The sequence below is a fragment of the Gobio gobio genome (assembly GCF_949357685.1).
Source record: "Gobio gobio genome assembly, chromosome: 3".
NCBI lineage: Eukaryota > Metazoa > Chordata > Actinopteri > Cypriniformes > Gobionidae > Gobio > Gobio gobio.
The window spans coordinates 70,744,820-70,769,703 of NC_137099.1; the positions used below are offsets into that span (position 1 = coordinate 70,744,820).

General features: G+C 42.0%; 1 protein-coding gene across 2 annotated transcripts in view; it reads right to left on the bottom strand.

Moving 5' to 3' along the window:
• LOC307123637 (integrin alpha-M-like) overlaps nucleotides 1-24,884 on the bottom strand; it is a 55,165-nt gene that overhangs the window by 22,243 nt on the left and 8,038 nt on the right. For both annotated transcript variants that reach the window (XM_079812253.1, XM_079812252.1), the window contains exons 2-9: nucleotides 20,878-20,992; nucleotides 17,026-17,120; nucleotides 16,841-16,908; nucleotides 2,986-3,100; nucleotides 1,923-2,053; nucleotides 1,259-1,401; nucleotides 674-824; nucleotides 75-213 (exon numbers count right to left, since the gene is read on the bottom strand). In XM_079812253.1, the coding sequence (XP_079668379.1) occupies nucleotides 75-213; nucleotides 674-824; nucleotides 1,259-1,401; nucleotides 1,923-2,053; nucleotides 2,986-3,100; nucleotides 16,841-16,908; nucleotides 17,026-17,120; nucleotides 20,878-20,992 (957 nt within the window). The remainder of the gene's footprint in view (nucleotides 1-74; nucleotides 214-673; nucleotides 825-1,258; nucleotides 1,402-1,922; nucleotides 2,054-2,985; nucleotides 3,101-16,840; nucleotides 16,909-17,025; nucleotides 17,121-20,877; nucleotides 20,993-24,884) is intronic.

Consider the following 24,884-nt stretch of genomic DNA (forward strand, 5'->3'; position numbering starts at 1 on the left):
AGTGGATTCATCATTAGTTACTTTGATTTAAAACGTTATACTGTATGTCCATTTTCTTTACACTCGCATTTCACCTTCAATGTTGTAGATCTTTTTCTGCAGGTTGTCAAGAAGTGTATTGAGTCCACCGTAGTCTTGAATGTAGAAGGTGTTGTTCTCTTTGGGTTCTGAAGCCATCCTAGTGAGTGTGTCTAAGCTAACAAGTTTTCCCACCTGACAAACAAAAACACCCTTAAATCTGACTGTGCAAAAGCACTTTTAATAACCATGCGTATTGAAACACAGCTCAATATGTAAGACATCATTTACTGAACTCGGATGTTTGTTCTTGAAAAATGGGAACAAACTGAAAACGCACTACTAATCTGTGATGAATTAGTATTGAAGTACTTTAAAGCCAAAGTGTGTAATTTCTGCACTACTAGCAACAACAAATTGCACAAATAATGACTTTCCTAGTCTTGGTCAGTCAATCATATATTCCTGCCACAAACTCATGAGACTGGTTGAGTCAGAAGTTGACATGTCAGGCCGCTCAAACAAACCCATGATGTGAAGTTTCACTCTTCAGGAATTAAACTACCAGTGACTTACAGTGACTCTGAACATGACACACCACAAACTATCTGAACATACAATGTAAATGACAAGCTTGAGCTGTAAGGAAACTCACCGCAATGATGTAGCGGAGGATGTTTTGCTCATCACATTTGTTGAGGATTTTTTCTTTATCAATATCACTGGGGGTTCCATCTGTGATAATCACCAGGGCTTTCTGAGCGCTGAGATCGGCTCCAGACGACGTGTTATTCAGGAGATTCTCTCTGGTGATGTAATAAATCATAAATAATGATGAATATGACCAGCTTTCAGTCTCCACATCAGTGTGCTCCTGTAGTTTCTACACCAATCTGTTTTTAATGTATACTTTAAAGAACATCAAACTTCAGCAACGATGGGCCTCATTTATGAATCTTTTTCGTAAATATAGGAGTAAATTCTGAGTGATTTGCACGAAAAACAGACCTTCCAGAAAACTCTCCTCCAGATTTACACAGAACACAGTAAACATCAGATTTGATAGTTAAACTTGAGTATTTCAATGAATTCCTTGAGGCCGAATGTGTTTAACAGACCAGAACAAAAGAGCAAAACTACAGAAATAACCATATTTGATGTTCACTTGTTGATTTCTAGACTTTTTCTCTTTCAGTGTAAATTCAGTGAGCGTTCATAAACATATGAAGGTTTCACTCACAAGGTATGGCTGATTGCTCTGTGTGTGTTTGTGAGACTTTTCATTTGCGGCTCTTTCATGAGTTTGTGTTCAGCGGAGCCGTTCTGATAGTCGTTGAAGTCAAACACAGTTCTGGGGTCTGTTGAAAACTGGACAGCAGCAAACTGACACACACAAACACAAACAACAAACACACACGCCGATATCATCATTAGAAAACTATAGACCATTACATGTCAATAAAGTTGCCAGCCACTGCCAGCATTTTTGATCATTTCACAATATTTTCATGGCCCCTAGAGTATTTATTTGTATAAATATCTGAACATGCAATATGTCAAAAGAAAGAACAGAGCCTCTGCTTTTAAACAAACAAACAACATATTTTATTCTAGCTTCATGCATTCTTTTTCATCAACACTTGAATGTGGGTAACTTTCATAAAAAAGCAACATTTTGAGCAAAAATCATGTGTTTTTTTTTTTTCTTCAAAGACTACAACACACATAAGCAATTCTTGTATCACTTGTTTCTGCTTCTTCTTCGCCTGTGTTTTGATCAGGAGATTCTGTACTCTTTCATAAGATGTGTCATAGCGCCCCCTACCGTATAACAGTGAAAACACAGAAAGCCAGAAAAGTCCATCAATGGCAGGGAAAGAGTTAATAGTGATGGATTGATTTACCTTTATGGATGAGTTTGAAAGTTTTTTCATAACATCTAGGATGAATATTTTGTTCTTGTCAAACTCTTCTGTTTTCATACTGCTGGATCCATCAAAGAGAAACACCAGATTGACTTCTCTCTTCATGCATTCTGCAGAAATATAACAAGCATTTGTCAATAAATCAAAGTATTTAACATAAATCTTTAATCATGTCTTTAGTCTTTCACCGTGTTGTCAGTAAACGATAAACGATAACTATTTCTGCTTCTCTTGATTAGTTAAAAATAAACATTGCTTTTTTTATCTAACAAATTATAAAGCACTTACCAAAACCTTCCATTACCGTATTAATGGTAAGTATTGTTCAATTTACTCATATCAATACAAATCGTTGCCAATAAAAAAAAATTAAATTAATTTTCCATTGATGAAAGCAAGGCAAGTTAATTTGTATTGCACATTTAATACACAGTGGCAATTCAAAGTGCTTTACACAGAAATGGAATTAAAATATTCGTAAGTGAATTAAAAAAAAAATATATATATATATATATAGTATAACCCATATCTGGAGTGGAAGAAAATGGAGAGGCAGGTTTACTTTATTTGATTTATCGCTCTCCCGTCTCTCAACCTCTTCCATCCAGACAGTCTTAACAAAATAATACAAATAATAAAAAATAAAAAGTATATCTAAAAAAGTTTTAATAAGAATAAAATAAAGATAAAAACGATGAAGCTATCATAGTGTGTTAAATGAAGTCCATGTACCACCTATTAGGCCAAGTGTAGGCTGTTAGTAAAGAAGACGGGATACGTGAAATGCCCTTTATTACATGAACCCTTTTGATAATTATGTTTTTTTCAAACGATAATTATTGTGATTAATAATCGCGATTATCATTTCTGAGCAAAATAATCATGATTATCAGGTTAACCATTATCGTGCAGCCCTAACTCCAAATGACATGTTACTAACTAACAAACCAACACATGGATTAAACTTGTAAAGGCTGAAATAGTTAAACTGCATTAAGTGCTAAAAATGTTGGTATCAGCTGGATTCTGGTACTCGTCAGACCTTGGTAAGCGGCGGTAAAGTTTGAGACGGCCTGTAAACCGCTGTTGAACTGGTAGCAGACGCCGTTCAGATACGAGTTTCCATCACACTCATGAGGAAGATACGGACTGCAGCTCTGAGAAAGACACACAATCACATCTGAAACATCAGGAGGATCAAATCACAAAACATCTGATCTAGATGTTTCTATAAACTATTTTAAAAATCCAGTTCCCAATTTTGATTTACTAAAGGCCACATCTTAATATGAACATTAACAAATAAAGGAATGACTTGCCCAAAAAGTATCATTCTGTCATCATTTTGTCACGGTTCATCAATTCATTGTCTCCTTTTCTCTGTGTATGTTCTGTCATTCTATTCATTTTCTGTCTGTCTAATTTATAAAAAAAAAAAAAAAAAAACTGTCCTGTGTGTTCTGAGCTAGATTAACTGAGACTTGCTACAGCACTTGCATACTGTTGCCCTTGACTGTTCTAGTTGCTTCTTTTGCTCTCATTTGTAAGTCGCTTGGATAAAAGCGTCTGCTAAATGACTAAATGTAATGTAAATGTAATGTATGTGATGTTGTGTTGGAGGCGTGGTCACTGATTACGGTGCTCATCACCTCCACCTGCTGCACTTAATCACCAGGCTTTATATGCAGGTCTCTCACCCACACTCATTGTCAGATCGTTTCAGGCTTCCCTCGTGTGTGTTCGGCGGCTTGAGTTTCCTGCTCCCTCTGTGTGTGATCTCCGTTCCGGTTCTGCTGTGCCGTGTTGCCCGCTGCGTCCCTGCTTCGCTGCCTGTCTGGGATTGTCTGCCTGCTCTGATCTGCTTAGGACTGCTTGCCTACATCTGCCGCTCTGTTGGGATCTGCCTGACCTGTCTCCATTGCTTATTTTATGACTTTGTTATCAACGTTCTGTCTCAGTCATACTGAAATAAATGAGTATTTTCTGAATCGCTATTGGATCCTCCTATCTCTCATTCGCAGCCGTAACACATTACTCTCCCTTTGTCAGGGGTGGCTGTGTGATAATCTGTGTGATAATGCAACGAACGAGATGAGTGACGTAGAATGAATGAATAGAGATTTCACTGATAAACATACACCACGCAACTAACCTAATGTTAACACGAGACCATAAACTGAAGAAACCGAGGGCTTATATACAGTACATTGAGGATGATAATCATAGAACAGCCATGACCAGAAATTAAACAAGACAGAGAAACTAAATATGACATGACTCCCCCAACCCAAGACAGACCGCAGAGACGAGGCAGAGGAACTGGATGGATTTGACAGTAGGAGAGAGGAAGGCTGGACAGGACCATCCACAATGAAGGATGCTGGACGTCAAAGATGACTTTAAACTGGGCTTATCTAGCAATGACTTTGAAGACCTGGTACTGGATTTATCCAGCAATAACTGAGTCGACTTGGGGCCAGCAGTGACTGTAGCGTAGCAAACACCTCCTCATTCAGCTCATTATATAATCAATCCTCTATCACCCAGCTCATAGTACTAACCTCAGCCACGGAAGTGTAGATGGAGCACCAATTCATGCTGTCGAACTCTACTTATAGAGGGTATGCACGTGACGTCACCTTCAGCTGGAGTGACTGCGGTTACGCCACATTGAGTGGCAAAACGACTCAGACAGCATTGGTTTACAGCGTGAATGCTGCGAAAAACACACAAAACAAGGTCGGGGGAGGCTTGGCCACGGACCCCATGGACATCCCTGTGCCCCCCTCCGAATCGAGGGACATGAATTTGATAATAGCGTGTCATTTTTGCACTCAAACCACTGCCCAGTGCACTGGCACTTATTTACTGCTTCGGCTTATTACTTTTAGAGGGAAAAGCTGCCCAACACTGCTGATCTAGGATCTGTAATCCACTGTAAGAAATTGTAATAAAAGCATCTTATTAGCGAAAAAGATTTGGCAAAAGAGCCAGTGCGTTTCTGTATTTGCACCATAGACGATTTGCACTCGTCAAATGATTACATTTCCAACGTGTTTCCCCTTCAGTGAGTAATGTAGCCAATAACAGACATGTTTATTGATTTCTAAAAACGCAATGGCCAATCACAGGTGTTGAAGTTAGAATCCACTCACCGCTCGAGTTGTTTTCCAGTTCTGCACACGCGCTAATCCTCTCTAATAAAGTGTAGACATGTAACTAAGATTAATTGTGCCGTCAGCTTCACTGATTAATATAACGGAACTTTGTAATATCGCGTTCATTGAATGAGTGACAGCTTTTAGTGATAATAAAGGGAGCACTATTTGCGCGCTGTGTAGGCGATATAAAAAAATATGAATAGCCCTATAATAATAGTTTTCCATTCTTGACAAGCAGCCACATACACACTTTAATACATCGACCCATATCCGCATTTACATGCGGGATTCATTCTCAAAATTGTGATGACTGACAGTGATATTTATGTATCGAAATCAGGCGCATATAAATGTCAGGAAAACATGACCGGCTGAGGGGGCGTGTTCCGGTGGGAAAGGGACGTCGATGCATACCCTCTATACACCCTCAACGACCGGCTAACACACCTGGACAGAGTCTGTATTGGGCTCGGGATGAAAACAGCCTCTGGCGATCCTTCTGTCTCTGATTTCATGGAGGGCTCGGGCTCTGAGTCAGCGGTGGGCTCTGGCTCTTGCTCCGTTGCAGGCATGGCTTACGGCTGGCTGGGCTCTGGGTCCGGACTGGGGCTGGCGATGTCCTTATCGGCGAGGCAGATGGTAAAAGACGAGTCTCACTGCACCAGAACCCACTCCACATACTCTGTGAATATCCCTCGAGGACCATCCACGGGCAGGCATGCCTTTGACTGCTCATTATTCCCAGTGCAATAGAAAACACATAGCGAGCGGTCGGGACAGTGAGTGAGGAAAGCCAGATCGAGAAAGTCCCTCGTGTGATCCTCGAAGGGGCGATTTCCCTGCTCTAGCAGAAGCGGAGGACTGCAGGGATTTACAATATAAATGTAGCCGTTTAAATCTTTTCTGAGGTCTCGTGTACTAGATAAATGTTATGAATGTATCTTACTAGCCACAAACAAATGCCATTCGATTTGAATCTGTGGAATTCGGGTTTGAATGATTGTGCAGAGATTTGTACATGTTTGCGAATAAAAATGTTCTGTTCTGGATTCATAAATCATAAATTGCTCATTCAAAAAGTAATCTGTGCATTTGTGAATCAGGTGACACGCGTGCATTTATTGACGTCTTGTTCGAGTGGATCGCGTTTGGTTCATTTGGATTTTGAGACTTCATTTTCGCAGTTTACAGCATTTCAAGACCCACACACACACAAACTACCAACGAACAAGCCCAGTGCTATTCATTAATGTGTAAACGATTTAAAAAATTTGCAAATGTGCGTTTCTACACTGAAACAAATGCTTTTCATCTGGTGTCTGTAGAATTAAAATTTTCCTTAACATGAAGCATTTTGTACCAATAAAGTCATTTTTGTGAGTATAACTGTTCTATTTTGTAGTAAAGTGTCATAATTTCCACGTGCAAAAAGTAATCCGTGCATTTGTGGATCAGGTGACGCGCATGCATTCATTGACTCGTTTGTGAGTCGATCCTATTTGATTCATTTGGATTTTGAGACTTTCATTTCGCCGGTTTGGCCTTGCACGATCCACACACAGAGAGATGTGTAAGAAAACCTGCTGCCACTAGATGGCAGTATCTGCCAAAACAGACACCGGCACCGTGAGCGTTATTCTGCCTTATAAGACGCTTTGTGTCCTCGTTCTAAAGACGAGGAAAACGCTTAACAGTAGGCTAGCAAAGGTATTAATAACGCATACTTTGTATAAGCAAGCAGATTAAATCAGGTTATGAACACAACATTGTTCATCACAACATTTTTCTCCCATAGAAAACCATTATAAAATGCTTAATTTGCAATATAGCTGTGACAGAGGAGGCGTGGTTTAGCGAGGTCTGCACGGAGAGAGAGCCGGAGTGGCGATGAGTAGGTCAAGTTCAAATACTGAACACCTGTGTTTGATTACAGTGATTGGCATGGAGAGACAGTATAAAACCAGAGGGAAATCATTAATGGAGGAGAGAGAGACTGACTGGGAACTTGTGCGGACACTGGGAGCTGGAAAGCTGAGAGGAAACAAGTTATAGTTCTGAGTTATTTAGAGCGCTGTGAGCGCAACGTTTACTTTGTGTTGGACAAAGAGAGTTCTGAATAAAAGCACTAGTTCCAGTTACGCTTACCCTTAATTGTCTTCATCCTCCTTGCTATTTGAACTTTGTTACAATAGCATGTTCAATAAAGTGTATAGCCTACTCAGTTTTAATACCGTCTTAATGCATGAAGCCACATTAAGCGTTTTCTTTTATAATAGGCTTTATGGACAATCACTGCCGCTACTAAAGATTGCTTTTTAAATAATCTCCCTCATCAGTATCATCTGCTCAGCATCCCAGATAGTATAGAAGAACTCGATGTTGCAACAGAAACTATTGACTCTCTCTTTTGCAGTACTTTAGACACAGTTGCTCCTCTGCGCTTAAAGAAGATTAAAGAAAATAGTCCAACGCCGTGGTACAACGAGCACACCCGGGCCCTTAAAACAGCAGCCAGAAAAATGGAGCGCAGCTGGAAGAAAACAAAATTAGAGGTATTTCGTAATTCGTGGAAAGAGCACATGATCACATACAGAAAGGCTGTAAAAACTGCTAGATCTGCTTATTTCTCAACTCTCTTGGAAGAAAACAAACACAACCCAAGGTATTTATTCGATACAGTGGCTAAATTAACCAAAAATAAAGCTTCAACTTCTGATGATTGTAAACAGCACAGCAGTAATGACTTTATGAACTTCTTCACATGTAAGATTGATAATATTAGGAAAAAATTTTTAACCATGCAGCCGTCTAATACAGCATCACATCAGACAGAGCATTGTAGTGTCACTGAGGAAAAATTACACTCATTCACTGCTATAGGAGAAGAAGAATTGGCTAAACTCGTTAAATCATCAAAATCGACAACATGTATGCTCGACCCTATACCAACTAGGCTATTAAAAGAGATGCTACCAGAGGTCATAGATCCTCTTCTTAATATCATTAATTCATCTTTGTCATTAGGATATGTACCGAAAACTTTTAAGTTGGCAATTATTAAACCACTTATTAAAAAACCGCAACTTGATCCTACAGATTTAGTCAATTATAGACCAATCTCAAATCTACCCTTTCTGTCAAAAATACTTGAAAAGGCAGTGTCTTCACAATTATGTTCCTTTTTAGAAAGAAATGGTATCTGTGAGGATTTCCAGTCAGGATTTAGACCGTATCATAGCACTGAGACTGCTCTCGTCAGAGTTACAAATGATTTGCTCTTATCATCCGATCGTGGCTGTATCTCTCTATTAGTGTTACTCGATCTTAGCGCTGCATTTGATACTATCGACCACAACATTCTTTTGAATAGACTCGAAAATTATGTAGGTATTAGTGGAATTGCATTATCATGGTTTAAATCATACCTATGCGACCGTTATCAGTTTGTAGTAGTAAATGAAGAGATGTCACACCGATCGCAAGTTCAGTATGGAGTACCGCAAGGCTCAGTGCTAGGACCGCTACTCTTCACCCTGTACATGCTACCACTGGGAGATATCATTAGGAAGCATGGCGTTAGTTTTCATTGTTATGCTGACGATACTCAGCTCTATATTTCTTCACGCCCTAAAGAAACTTACCAATTCACAAGATTAACGGAATGCATAGCTGATATAAAACATTGGATGACTGGTAATTTCCTGCAACTCAATTCAGAAAAAACTGAATTTTTAATTATTGGACAAAAAAGCTCCACAAGTAGTAACCTAGAATACTGCCTAACACTTGATGGCTGTTCTGTCAAGTCCTCGTCGTCAGTGAGGAACCTGGGTGTGCTCTTTAATACCAATCTTTCGTTTGAAAGCCACGTTTCTAGCATCTGTAAAACTGCTTTCTACCATCTTAAAAATATATCTAAATTACGGCACATGCTCTCAATGCAAAATGCTGAACAGTTAGTTCATGCGTTCATGACCTCAAGGTTAGATTATTGTAATGCTCTACTGGGTGGTTGCCCTGCTCGCTTAATAAATAAACTCCAGCTGGTCCAAAACGCAGCAGCTCGAGTTCTTACTAGAACCAGGAAGTATGACCATATTAGCCCAGTTCTGTCAACACTGCACTGGCTGCCTATTAAACATCGCATAAATTTTAAAATCTTACTTATTACTTACAAAGCACTAAATGGTTTAGCTCCCCAATACTTGAGCGAGCTCTTAACATATTATACTCCATCACGTCTACTGCGGTCTCAAAATTCTGGCCAGTTGATCATACCGAGAATATCCAAATCAACTGCAGGCGGTCGATCGTTTTCCTATTTAGCACCTAAACTCTGGAACAGTCTTCCTAACATTGTTCGGGAAGCAGACACACTCTGTCAGTTTAAATCTAGACTAAAAACACATCTCTTTACTGTGGCATACACATAAAACACTTTTTCAATGAAATGATTGTTAGGCTGCATTAACTAGGTCAGCCGGAACCGGGAACACTTCCCATAACACCTGATGTACTCGTTACATCATCAGAAGAATGGCATCTACGCTAATGTTAGTCTCTCTGTTTTATCCCGAGGTTTACTGCAGTCAGCTGGATCCGGGCCGTATCCAGATCAGATGGTGGACCTGCGCCCAGAGAAGACCAACACAGGACCCCGAAGTGTCTGGGAGACCGTGATTAGACTCCCCCTGAAACTGCCTCATCGACACGGCATCTCAATAAACCCGTCTCCTGCGTGTTGCCTCCGATCATTCGAATATTGCACTTTAATAATTATTTAATCAACATCATCCTCAATAAACCCGTCTCCAGCATGTTGCCCCCGGTCCCTCGAATATTCTGATCTATTATGACCTCCGAGCTGTAAAACTGCCAGAATAATAATAATAATAATAATAATACGCTGTTTGTTAATTGGCCAGAGGAGAACTGGCACCCCGACTGAGCCTGGTTTCTCCCAAGGTTTATTTTTCTCCATTAGGTCACCTAATGGGGTTTTGGTTTCCTTGCCACTGTTGCCTCTGGCTTGGCGTGCTCAGTTGGGGACACTAAATTTTCAACTAAACATCGAAATACATCTAAATAATAAACTAAATTAACCATTTAAACTAAATTACTGATCAAATTATTAATCTAAAGCCCACACTGTCACTGTATGATACTTGAAATTTTTCCAGAATGGCTATACAGCTGAATAAAATTATGCTGCATTATTTTCCTGTTTAACACTGTAAAGCTGCTTTGAAACAATCTACATTGTTAAAAGCGCTATATAAATAAAGTTGACTTGACTTGACTTGACTTGACATGGGAGAAAACGCTTACTATGATAAGAGCCTATATGAATGCGACGCGCAAAGTAGGCTATCACGTGCAGGGCATTTCGTCCCCTGTTAAAAAGAAAACGCTTTTCTTTTTTTACTTAATGCAAGACAGTGACATTAAATATGAACTCAAAACGCGCAAAGTTTCACATTGTTTCCTCGGGAATATTCTAAAACGCATTATGAAGGCGTGCAAGACCAAACTCTTATTAATAAAGCATAGGCAAGCATGTGCAAAAAGGCAGCTCTGTAATTACGTTAAGCATTTTTCTGCACGCTTAACGTGCATGGCTTAATTACCAGTGGTATTAAAAGAACAAATTCTGTACTTCACTAATAAAGAATAGGCTAGCTATATAGCCTATATGTAGGCTACATAAAAACAGACGAGTCCAGAATAAAATTTTAGGCCTGCTTAAGCCTTTTCCTAGAAGCCCGTTGTAAAGAAAGCACTTAACCTGGCTTAATGTAGTAAGACATTAAAATACCAAACTCCGTATAGGCCTGCATACATTATTAATTTAGCAGATAAAAAGAAGCCTAGAATATGAGCGCAACTGGGGAGGTTCACGTTAAGCGTTTCTTCTTAACGGGCTCTAAGGGAGGAAATCCCCAGAACGCGTTGTGTTATATTCTAGGCTCTTGCCTGTAGCCTATGCTTTGCGGTTTCCTACTGTAGAGCCTATTTAAAAAAAAAACGCTTAACGTGGCTTAATGCAGTAAGATGGTGATGATAAAACTATACACCTAATTGAACATCCACTCGCTATATTGCATGTTAAGCATTGTATAATGGTTTTCTATTGGAGAATAATGTTGTGATGAACAAATGTTGTTGATAACCTGATTTAATCTGCTTGCCTATACAAAGTAGACTATGATTTTAATGTTAGCCTACTGTTAAGCGTTTTCTTTACAACGAGGAAACATTCGCGCTTTGAGTTCATATTTTTCTGCTTGTCTGTAGCCTACAAAATATGTTTTATAAATAAAGTGTGTAGTGAATTTGGTGTTTTAATATCACTTCCTTACGCCACTTTAAGCATAATATGGGTGAGAACTTTTTTACAGTCTATGGTGAGAACACTTGATTCCGGTGCCGGTGTCTGTTTTGGCAGATACTGCCATCTAGTGGCAGCAGGTTTTCTTACACATCTCTCTGTGTGTGGATCGTGCAAGGCCAAACCAGCGAAAAGAAAGTCTCAAAATCCAAATGAATCAAATAGGATCGACTCACAAACGAGTCAATGAATGCATGCGCGTAACCTGATCCACAAATGCATGGATTACTTTTTGCACGTGGAAATTATGACACTTTACTACAAAATAGAACAGTTATACTCACAAAAATGACTTTATTGGTACAAAATGCTTCATGTTAATGAAAATCTTAATTCTACAGACACCAGTTGAAAAGCATTTGTTTCAGTGTAGAAACGCACATTTGCTAATTTTTTAAATCGTTTACACATTAATGAATAGCACTGGGCTTGTTCGTTGGTAGTTTGTGTGTGTGTGGGTCTTGAAATGCTGTAAACTGCGAAAATGAAGTCTCAAAATCCAAATGAACCAAACGCGATCCACTCGAACAAGACGTCAATAAATGCACGCGTGTCACCTGATTCACAAATGCACAGATTACTTTTTGAATGAGCAATTTATGATTTATGAATGCAGAACAGAACATTTTTATTCGCAAACATGTACAAATCGCTGCACAATCATTCAAACCCGAATTCCACAGATTCAAATCGAATGGCATTTGTTTGTGGCTAGTAAGATACATTCATAACATTTATCTAGTATATGGATAATTGTGTGTACATTCATTAATCGTTTTGAGTCTAAGATCATCCGATACAACTAGGCCAATCCGATTGGCGTGCGTGATGATGTAACTGTGACGGCATACCCGGAAGTATAAAAGGGGATCCGGAACGTAATGTCGGCAGTAATTGCTCTGAAGCATGCGCTCCAGGCGTGCCGAGGTGTGGCGACGAGACGCAGTGCTCGTTCCCTTCTCAGGGAACATGTGTTATATACATAACCCGAGCAGTTCCCTTTCGAGGGAACTCTCACTGCGTCGGAACGACACTTTGGGGAACGAGTACCCACTAGGCCACACCGAGGGTAGCGCCTGCCCTAGTGTGAAGCCGGAGACCGGGCACAACTAGGACTGGAGCACCCTAGCACCAGGCATCGTAGGGAGATCCAGGCTATAGAACCTGATAAAGGTGTGTGGGGTAGCCCACCCGGCCGCCTCGCAGATATCCTGCAAGGGGACCCCAGAAAGAAGGGCCACCGAAGAGGCCATGCCTCTGGTGGAATGAGCCCTCACGGCCATAGGTGAAGGCAAACTGCGCACCTGGTAGGCCATGGTAATTGCCTGGACAATCCAATTACTGATTGTCTGAGTAGACGCAGGCAATCCCTTCTTGGGTGAGCCAAAACACACCAAAAGTTGTTGCGATCTCCTCCACTGTGCAGACCTCGCCAAATAAACGAGAGCCCTAACCGCGCAGAGTAGGTGAAGTCTCCCCTCTTCCGCCGTCACGTGAGGCAGAGGATGGAATGCCTGCAGAACCAATGACCTGACCACCCTTGATGGCACCTTAGGCACGTAGCCCGGCCTAGAGTGTAAGACGGCCTTTACCCCACCCGGGGCAAACTCCAGGCAGATTGGCGTTACCGCCAAGGCCTGGAGATCTCCCACTCTCCTGAGAGAGGTAATGGCGAGGAGAAAAGCCACCTTAAGGGTCAGGTTCTTTGGTTCAGCTGACTCCAATGGCTCAAAGGGGGCCTCAGCCAAGCCTTCGAGAACCACTGCCAGGTCCCAGGTTGGAACTCTGGAACGAGCCACAGGCCTCATCCTCCGAGCCCCACGGAGGAACTGTACAACCAGTTGGTGCCTACCCAGAGGCCCATCACCCATAGGAGTGTGGAAAGCCGCAATGGCAGCCACGTACACCTTGAGTGTGGACGGGATTAGACCCGCAGAGAAGCGATCTTGGAGGAACTCCAGCACTGAAGCCACTGGGCAGTTAACTGGGTCCACCTCACGCTCCCTGCACCAAGTGGAAAATACATTCCACTTGAGGCTGTACAGTCTCCTCGTAGACGGAGCCCTGGAACTGAGTAAGGTCTCTATCACCTCTGCCGATAGGCCAGCCTCTAGGTACCTGGTCACTTCAGGGGCCAGGCCCACAGGTTCCAAATCTCCGGGGGGGGGGTAAAATATCGTACCCGCCGCCTGAGATAGGAGATCCCTCCTCAGAGGAATCTCCCACGGCTGACCTGCTAGCAGAGCTATGATATCCGAGAACCAAACTCGAGTCGGCCAACGTGGTGCTACCAGAAGTAGACTGACCACCTGTCGCCTGACCCTCTCCAGGACTCCCGGGAGCAGAGCAATCGGGGGAAATGCGTACAGAATGACGGCCCTCCCAATGGCCCCTCGCAAAGCGGCCGTCCATGACCGCGCCCCAACCAGTGAGGGAGGCGTCTGTTGAAACGGATTTCCGGCAACAAGACGCTCCCAACACTGGTCCCTGGGACAGAAACCAAGGTTTCTTCCATATGACTAGGGAACGAAGGCATCTGCGCGTTACCCTGATCATACGGAAAGGATTCCCTCTGGGGGAAAACCCCTTGGTTTTCAGCCACCACTGGAGGGGTCTCATGTGCAGCAGGCCAAAAGGTATCACACGTTGGACGCTGCTGCCATGTGCCCCAGCACTTTTTGAAAGTGCTTTACAGTGATGCTGTGGCCTAGCCTTATTCCTGAGACCATCGCCAGTATGGTCTCGACTCGCGCGGGAGACAATTGTGCCCGCATCGTCGTCGAGTCCCATACAATCCCTAGGAACGTTGTCCTCTGGGATGGCGTCAACACGCTCTTTTTCGTGTTGAGTATCAGCCCCAAGCACCTTATGTGGGCCAGAACGACATCTCGATGCCGAATCGCCATCTCGTATGACTGGGCGAATATGAGCCAGTCGTCGATATAATTCAGCACACGGATGCCCTGAAGTCTCAGTGGAGCCAGAGCTGCATCCATGCACTTCGTGAACGTGCGTGGGGAGAGGGCTAGGCCGAAGGGAAGCACTCGATATTGGTACGCTTCGCCCCCGAAAGCGAACCTCAGATACTTCCTTTGACATGGGAGGATGGAGATACGGAAGTATGCGTCCTTCAGATCTATCGTGACAAACCAGTCCTCGGACTGGATCTGACTCACGATCATGGGAATAGTGAGCATTTTGAATCTGAAGCTCCTCAGAGACAGATTCAAATCCCTCAGATCTATAATCGGACGCAACCCTCCATCCTTTTTGGGAACTATAAAGTACCGGCTGTAGAACCCGGACCCCCTCTCCAGCGGAGGAACGCGCTCTATGGCTTCCTTCGCTAGCAAGGATTTTACTTCTAGTTCCATTACCCGAACCCGCTCGGGTACCACTGTGGTCCAGTTCAACCCCCTGAACCCTGGAGGAGGATGACCGAACTGCAGTCTGTAACCCTTTTCTACAGTACGCAGGACCCATGTAGAAATATTCGGAAGGCATTTCCATGCGCCGACATAATCTACTAAGGGAACCAGCCTCTCGAGGCTGGCGTCGGGTGTTACACGAGTCCCGTTCCCAACCCCCTGAAGCGGCTGACCATCAGGAAGTGGTTGGGAACGGTTCTCCGTGTGCGGACGCGCGAACTGCCCAGCCGCAGGTCTTTCCAGAGGCGGCTGGTGCAGCATGCGTTCGCGGGAAATCGATGTGGCCCAAGGTGTCATAGACGGCGGGATTACCACATCGATTTCCCCAGAGCGCCGCGGAGGAGGCAACTTCGGTTGCCCCCTCGCGGGGGGGACCGCTCTTGGAAGGCTCCCGGGGGAGGGGCTCTAGAGGCGACGCTCTCCTTCTGCACCTGCCGGTGCGAGGAGCTGGTGTATGGCTGAGGCTGCCCACTAGGGCCAGCCTTCCCAGGCTTTGAGCGGCGAGGGAGGTACTGGTGGAAGGCTGCCGACTGTTTCTTCGCCTCCTGGTGTTTGGAAACGATGGTGTTAACCGCGTCTCCAAACAGACCAGAAGGCGAGATTGGGGAGTCCAGGAGGAAGGTTTTATCCTTCTCCTTTATCCCCGACAGATTCAGCCAGAGATGTCTCTCCACTGTCACCATGGAAGACATGGAGCCCGCCAATAGCGCGGGCCGTCTCCCTGCTGACGCGGAGAGACAAATCTGCAGCCTTCCGGAGCTCCAGTACCTCGGTGTGCAGATCCGGGAAGAAAGGCAAGCCCCGGCGAGGTGTTTGGACCCGGTACGAGAGGAACCGGTCATTCAGCCTACTGGGTGGCTGAATTTCCAGAGCCTCTTGTGGCCAATCGATCTTTAATTTGGCCACAGCCCAAGTCAACACCTCGACCAGCTCCTCTTGGGCGGGTGGATGAAGCGATGAAACAATTCCTGCTTCACCACCCGCCTCGATGCCCACTTCCTCCGGCTCCTCGGAACCGGAGAGAATGAACATTGGACCTCCCACCCCGGGGGAAGAAGCCACAGAGCAGGATTCCACACAGGGAGGAAGATCCTCGGAACTGTCAGATGAAGATTGGGAAAGTGCCGCAGCAGTCCCGAACTCCCTCGAGAGCCGCTCGAGCATGCTGAACGCCCAGACAGTGCACACACAGCAGGTGTGTATCCGAGCCTGCCATATAGCGAGGGCAAGGATGCACACACTGCTTAAACTCTCTTATTTTTTCATCCATACTTTCACACACTTTTCACTCTGACAAAACAACAGTAAATAGACAGACAACATTGTAACACAGAGCGCTATGCTGAAGAGCAATAACTGCCGACATTACGTTCCGGATCCCCTTTTATACTTCCGGGTATGCCATCACAGTTACGTCATCACGCACGCCAATCGGATTGGCCTAGTTGTCATTCTGACTTCAGATTCGCTGATGCTAAGGGAGCATCCCCAAAGTGTCGTTCCGACGCAGTGCTCGTTCCCTCGAAAGGGAACGATTGGATAGGGAAAGCTCTGGCTTCATGTGAATGTGGCCTAAATATCTCTTATTACAAACCAGACTGACTTTATTTCTGTCATTTGTCTACAGTTCTTACTGAGAGTTAACAGAGGTTTGGATGTTGATAATTTATTGAAAGTGTCACCATTATGGAGATCAGTGTTTCACTCAGCTTTGCATAGTTTGCCAGTTTGACTCTTTGCTTTTTATGTCAGTTTGTGGTTTTTGTAACTGTATTTACCAATCAGTCTTTTGTAATAAGAGAGATTTAATGTCTTTTCAGTTGATTTCATCTAAAGATGTGGCTGTTTCTCTTTCCTCTAGTGTTCTGCTCATTATCATCAAACGCTGAAGTGACTGATGAAGGAAGCTGCTGAACTTACAGTCAAGCGTCCGACAGCAGCAGACGACACCGCAGCAGACATGCCGAAGAACCGGACGCTCTCTGAGCCTGTCAATCATCACCAGAGAGACCACAGTATGACCGGACAAACCCAAACCACAACACAGTTAGATGATGAACAATGATAGTCAGCAGAGAGTCCATGACAGAGAGTGTGTGTGATACCTGACCAGTGCAGCGGTCTGCAGGACTGAAGATCTGCGGTGCAACTGTACATTTCACCTCTTGAGTTTCCTTTTAATGGGGCTCCAACGAGGATCCTGCCCAAAACACACACACAATCAATCAGAAAAAAACCTAGCAACCATGTACAACACCCTAGCAACCAGTGTGTGTGTGTGTGTGTGTGTGTGTGTGTGTGTGTGTGTGTGTGTGTGTGTGTGTGTGTGTGTGTGTGTGTGTGTGTGTGTGTGTGTGTGTGTGTGTGTGTGTGTGTGTGTGTGTGTGTGTGTGCGTGTGTGTGTAGCGTTTTAGGGTTACATATATTATTAAATTAAATGTAGCTCAATAGGAAATTATGGGTATTAATATTTAGGGATTTGATGATTAATCATAACTGGTTATAATCGAATCATAAATCTCCAAAATTACCCAAAAAGGGGAATACCTAACCTAGGTATTCATGCAATATATATATATACATAGTTAACAACAATTTATTGCAATTAACTACGGATATAACTATATTAAACGGAATGATATATCTATATTAAATAATCACAGAATAACCTCTAATGAGTGGATTATTACTTCCTCTGGTCCGTTCCGTTTAACGAACGAGCAGTACAATCTTTATCAACTCTCACAAGGTCTTCTACCAAATTTTCGGGAAGTTTATCCCTTTGGCCACAAAGGACAATAAGGCCACAAAAGATGATATTAATTAAAGCATTCAAAGATACTTATGAGAGCTCATAGCTTGATCTGACATTAAAGGGACTTGTTTTGTGAGCGACAACAATGACAATCAAACGTGGATACAATGGCTTCAATAATTCATAGGCTACTACGATTACATACGACTAAATAAAGAATACATGTATATACAGAATAACGAAAAGTAAAGAAAGAGGATGAGAAGAAAGGAAGGGAAGAAGGGTATGATCGTGTCCGATCCGACACTTTCCCAAACGTAACCACTAGAGCCAGCAAGAATCATTATCACCTTAAACTGGGGTACAATGTTAAAACGCATCTAAATTTCGATAGAATTGATACTTGCATGGTTTCTTTGTGTTGTGTAAAGCAAGATGCGTGCGTTGGCATTTCTCAGAGTGTTCGTGCGCTGAAGCTCTCTCTCCGTTTGGTCCTTCCGAGGTTAGTCGGTCCGCAGGAGATTTAAAGGTGTTTAGAAGTGAGTGTCTTGGAAGGGAAAGTTCATCTCGTCCGAGCTGGGGAAGTTTCTCAAGCGCTGCCTGGATGGAGCGATGATGGAGCGCGTCGATCTTCAAAGGGAACAATCAGCTTGGCTGAGGCTTAGCTGTGTGTGTGTGTGTGTGTGTGTGTGTGTGTGTGTGTGTGTGTGTGTGTGTGTGTGTGTGTGTGTGTGTGTGTGTGTGTGTGTGTGTGTGTGTGTGTGTGTGTGTGTGTGTGTGTGTATGTGTGTTTCACTCACTGTTTCCTGTTTTCAAACTCAGACTGATAAACGCTGAAACTCAGACTGATAAACGGCGAAGCCCGCGAGCCGCGCAGACGTGCAGACGTGACGGGAGGAAAAGAAAGTTTTTCTCGTCGGAGTCCGTGCAAGTTGACTGAGCCAAGATATATGTTTGTGATACTGTCCTTAAAAGTCCATTAACCTATGCCCATCTTCCCTGAGATGACCAATCATTGGTGGGAATTTCAGGCGGGAGATAATTTCTTTGTTCGGACTTTATTACTCTATGGAATGTTCATGCGGGAGGCCAGAATTAGTAAAGTTTCACTCCAAAAGGACTAAACATACTAACGGTACATCTCATAATCATATACTTTGCACCATTGACTAAGACAAAGAAAGAGAAACCTTTAGACATCAAACATGCCTTGGTTTAAACGCATAAAAGCAGTGTATCTTCTATACAGAGCCATTTTGAGCATTTAAGATGACTTTTACATCACATGAGCATATACAATATAGGAAGCATGCATATACTTAAGAAATCATCATATATGTAATTTCTGGGATAGTTTAATTAAAGGCTAAATAAAGAGGAATGCTTGTGTATGTGTGTGTTAAGGTCATCCCCCGGCCATTCTCAACTTAGGGGTGAGTTAGGGGTCCTGGCTGATTAGGATCTGATTGAAGCTCTCACAGGACCATCATCGTATCCTCTGGTCACACTCTGGCCGGTCATAAATATATATCAAAGTCAAAGTTTATTTATATAGCACTTTTTAAAAACAACAGGTGTTTAACAAAGTGCTGTACACACATGTCCATTATCAATAATGCAATCAACCAACATGACTTAAAATAAAAGGAATAAAAAAACAACGACAATAAAACAATACTCTCACATAGCATCAAATACCAAACTGTAGTAGTGAGTTTTGAGATTCGATTTAAAAATAGCAAGGGTTTGAGCCTGTCTGATATGCAGGGGCAAACTATTCCAGAGCTTCGGTCCAGCTACTGCGAATGCTCTTTCACCTCTGCTTTTTAGTTTCACACGAGGGACAACCAACAGCAAATGGTCAGCAGACCTAAAATCACAATCCATAGTGAAACCTAGATTTTTAACATAAGGTTTCACTAGTGGATTCAACTCACCTAGATCAAAATTTTGTGAGGCATTAGTGCCACCGGGAGTAAAAAGCATAACCTCTGTTTTGTTTTCATTAAAACATAAAAAGTTCTGTGCCATCCAAGCCTTTATTTCCTCGAGACACTGGAGTAAAGGCGCTAAGGTGCAAGTGTCTTTTCCTTTCAAAGGCAGATAAATTTGGGTATCATCTGCATAGACATGAAACGAAACTCCAAATTTCCTAAAGATATGAGCCAGGGGCAGTAAATACAAGGTGAATAACATAGGCCCCAGAATGGAGCCCTGGGGGACCCCAGATGTGAGAGAAGCCGTAGCAGAGACACATTCTCCAAGGCGAACTGCAAAAGTTCTTTCGGACAAATACGACTTAAACCATGCCAACGCAGTACCCTCAACGCCAACACATTCTTCTAAACGAGAAATTAAAATCTTATGGTCTAAGGTATCAAATGCGGCTGAAAGGACCAATAATAATAAAATCGCACAATTCCCTGAGTCAGTGATAAGTAACAAGTCATTTGAAACCCTCAACAAAGCAGTTTCTGTACTATGCAAAGACTTAAAACCAGACTGAAACACTTTGTGGATACCATTTAAACAAAAATACATTCAACTGTTCAAATACAACCTTTTTGAGTAATTTAGACAAGAACGAAAGTTTAGAGATGGGTCTAAAATTAGAACGGACTGATGGATCCAGATTACTTTTCTTGATAACCGGTTCCACCACTGCATGTTTAAAAGATTTGGGTACAACTCCCGTAGCCAGGCTACTGTTAATAATAGCAAGAACCGAAGAGCCAATGGCATCAAATGCATCCTTTAAGAGTCGTGGAGGAACAATGTCAGTGTGACATGTAAATAATTTCATTTTGACCAGAGTCTCCCTCAATGAGACAAGGGACACTGGCTCAAACTGATTTAAGACAGCAGAGCGCTCGAAATTAATAGGTTGGAAAATCAGCGAAGATGATATATTCAATCTAATAGCATCATATATATATATATATATATATATATATATATATATATATATATATATATATATATATATATATATATATATATATATATTTATATATATACATACACTATATGTGTGTGTGTGTGTGTGTGTGTGTGTGTGTGTGTGTGTGTGTGTGTGTGTGTGTGTGTGTGTGTGTGTGTGTGTGTGTGTGTGTGTGTGTGTGTGTGTGTGTGTGTGTGTGTGTGTGTGTGTGTGTGTGTGTGTGTGTGTGTGTGTGTGTGTGTGTGTGTGTGATTCACTCACTGTTTCCTGTTTTCAAACTCAGACTGATGAACGCTGTAACCAAAGAAATCTTCAGCCGTGCCGTTGAATCTCAGTGGATGTTCAGTGTCGATATTGAAGGCCTCTGAAAGAGACGCTGGAGAAGCGAGAGAGACGTCAGGAGACCTTTGTGAGACTTCAGCCTCAGTCTTTATCAAGGCAAAAATTTTAGAATACGTGCTGTCAAATCGATTAATCGTGATTAATCGCATCTAACTTAAACATTTGTGTTTACATAATGTGTGAATATATTATTCAATTTATATATCATATATATGTCTGAGTGTATACACACACACACACACACACACACATATAGTGTATGTATATATATATATACAGTATATGCACACAAACACACACAGGCATACGAATATATATATATATATTATGTAAACACAAAATGTTATGTTAGATGAGATTAATCAATTTGACAGCACTAAAAAAACATAACTAACCAATATTGGCATACTTTCCCAGTTGATTGATGAAGTGTAAAATATTTTTTTTGTATTTCAAGTTTTTTTAAATGTTATGTTTAAATATACAAATGCCGCATTATCTAATTAAATATGCATTCATTTGCATAGATTTCCAAAATAGAGTTCGGATAAAAATTTGATAAAGCCAGATTCAAAATTCTTGTTTGATTTTGTTGACATATTAAATGTTTTTTACATAGGGATTTTGGATTTCTCTGTTTATTACTCCATAAATAAGAAAATCTGTAGACTTATAAAAAAAACTGCCATACTGGTGAGCTGACTTGTTTTCCTGTTTTATCAACAATTTCCTCGCTTCAGTCTCAATCCATATCTTTCAAGGCAAGGCAAGGCAAGGCAAGTTTATTTGTATAGCACATTCCATACACAATGGCAATTCAAAGTGCTTTACATTAGAAATAAGAATACCATGTGTAAGAATTAAAAATAAAAACAAGGATAATTAAAACAGTTGTAAAGAGAATTTAAAAGATAAAAATAAAATGGTGACAGATGCACAAGAAATAGAAATATACAGTTGTAAAAATAATAAAATTATGATATATATAGATAAAAAAACAATGAACAAAGGAAACTAAAACAGTTAATAAAAGAATAAAAAGATGATGCATAAATAAGATAAGGTGCAATCAGTCGGACGTACAGTGGCACAGCTCATTCAGTAAATGCACAGCTAAACAGATGTGTTTTGAGTCTGGATTTGAAAGTGGCTACTGTTGGAGCACATCTGATCTGTTCAGGAAGCTGGTTCCAGCTACGGCTGGCATAATAGCTAAAAGCAGACTCTCCTTGCTTTGAGTGAACCCTTGGTATTTCCAATTGACTTGATCCTGATGATCTGAGTGATCTGTTGGGTTTGTATTTAATCAGCATATCTGCAATGTATTGAGGTCCTAGGTCATTGAGTGATTTATATACCAGTAATAATACTTTAAAATCGATCCTAAATGTAACTGGAAGCCGGTGTAAAGACCTGAGGACTGGTGTGATATGGTCATATTTTCTGGTTCTGCTCAGCGTTCTGTATGAGCTGCAGCTGTCTAATGGTCTTTTTGGGAAGGCCGGTGAGAAGACCATTACAATAGTCCACCCTGCTGGTGATAAAAGCATGAACGAGTTTCTCTAAGTCTTGCCTGGAAACAAAGCATCTAATTCTTGATATATTTTTGAGATCATAGTAAGCTGATTTAGTTATTGCGTTGACATGACTACTGAAACTCAGGTCTGACTCCAATATCACACCAAGATTCCTGACCGGATTTTTTGTTTTTAGACCTTTAGCCTCAAGATATGCGTTCACCTTGAGAATTTCATCTTTGTTTCCTAATGTAGTAATTTCAGTTTTGTCTTTGTTTAACTGAAGAAAGTTTTGGCACATCCAACTGTTAACTTCATCAATGCATTTACATAGAGAGTCAATGGGGCTGTAGTCATTAGGTGATAGGGCTAAGTAGATCTGGGTGTCGTCAGCATAGCTGTGGTCAGCCATTTTGTTCTTTTTTATTATTTGGCTCTGTGGCAGCATATACAGGTTGAATAGGAGTGGTGCAAGAATTAACCCTTGTGGGACTCCGCATGTCATGGATGTCCACTCAGACTTATGGTCACCTATACTCACATAATAGCCTCTCCCTTGTAAGTATGACCTGAACCATTTGAGGACCATTCCAGAAAGCCAGACCCAGTTTTCCAGCCTGTCAAGAAGTATGTTGTGGTCAACAGTGTCGAATGCAGCACTGAGGTCGAATAGCACCAGCACTGATAATTTACCTGTATCAGTATTGAGGCGAATATCATTTATAATCTTTATGATTCAAGAGATTCAAGATTCAAGATTCAAGAGTTTTATTTGTCACATACACAGTTATATACACAATATACAACTGGCAGTGAAATGTAAACAGGTCCGCTCCATGGACAGTGCAAATAACAGTTACAAGAAATTAAAATAGAAATAGAATAAAATTAGAATAAAAAGTATTAACATAAGTAGAATTATAAATAAATCAAGTAAAAGATAAAAATAGGAAATAAGATAAAAATAAAAATATAAAAATTAAAATATAAAAATATAAAAAAATAAGTGGATATGATAAGTTAGATAAACTGTAGACTTAGAAATAAGTGGTTAACATAAATATATATATATGTATATATAAAGAAGTATAATGTGCAAGGTTTATTACAGGTTGTTACGCAGTAACAATAGGAAAGTAAAGTGCAGTGCAATGGCAGTATGTGGATGTTAATGTTTAAACTGGATGTTTATGCGTGTGCGGGGTGAAGTGAGTCACGTGACTGAGTTCAGGAGTCTGATGGCCTGGGGGAAGAAACTCCTCCTGAGTCTTTCAGTCTTTGCCATCAGGCTACGGAAGCGCTTACCAGATGGCAGCAGGGTGAAGTGAGAGTTTGCAGGGTGATTAATGTCTCTGATGATTTTGGTAGCTCTACCTCTGCAGCGTTTGGTGTAGATGTCCTGCAGAGACGGGAGAGCTGAGCCTGAGATGCGCTCGGATAAGCGCACCACTCTTTGCAGGGCTTTGCCATCATGACTGGTGCTGTTCCCGTACCACGCTGTGATGCACTGAGTCAGGACACTTTCTATCGCCCCTCGATAGAAAGTTTTCAGGATGGCTGGTGAAACCCTGAATTTCCTCAGCTGGCGCAGGTGGTACAGTCTTTGCCTGGCTTTTTTCACCTGTGTCTGGATGTGTGTAGTCCAGGTCAGATCCTCGGAGATGTTCACACCCAGGTATTTGAAGCTGCTCACTCTCTCTACCGGTGTCCCGCTGATCATGAGAGGGGAGTATGACCGATGCTGTCTCTTCCTGAAGTCCACAATCAGTTCTTTGGTCTTGTTAACATTCAGAGAGAGACAGTTGTCCTGGCACCATGATGTCAGTTGCTCCACTTCGTCCAAGTATGCCGTCTCATTGTTGTTGGAGATGAGACCCAGGACAACAGTATCATCAGCAAACTTGATGATCGAGGTGGAGCTGTGTGTGGACAAACAGTCATGGGTGTAGAGAGAGTAGAGCAGGGGACTCAGCACACAGCCCTGTGGAGCTCCAACACTCAGGGTGATGGAGGTGGAGGTGAACTGGCCTACTCTCACCGCCTGGGGTCTGCCAGTGAGGAAATCTTCAATCCAGAGGCAGAGAGAAGAATTCAGGCCTAGATCCAGGAGTTTGTGTGTTAGCTTAATGGGAACTATGGTGTTAAAGGCTGAGCTATAGTCAATAAATAGCAGCCTGACATAGTTCCCACTTTTGCTGTCGATGTGAGTGAGGCAGGAGTGAAGGACGTGAGAAATGGCATCTTCAGTCGATCTATTGGGACGATAGCGCTTTATGAGCGCTGTCTCTGTGCTGTGATGCGGTCGGAAACCAGATTGAAAATTGTCAAAGTATCCGTTTGAGCTCAAGAATTTGTTCAGCTGACTGAAAACAACTTTTTCAATGATCTTGCCTATGAAGGGGAGATTTG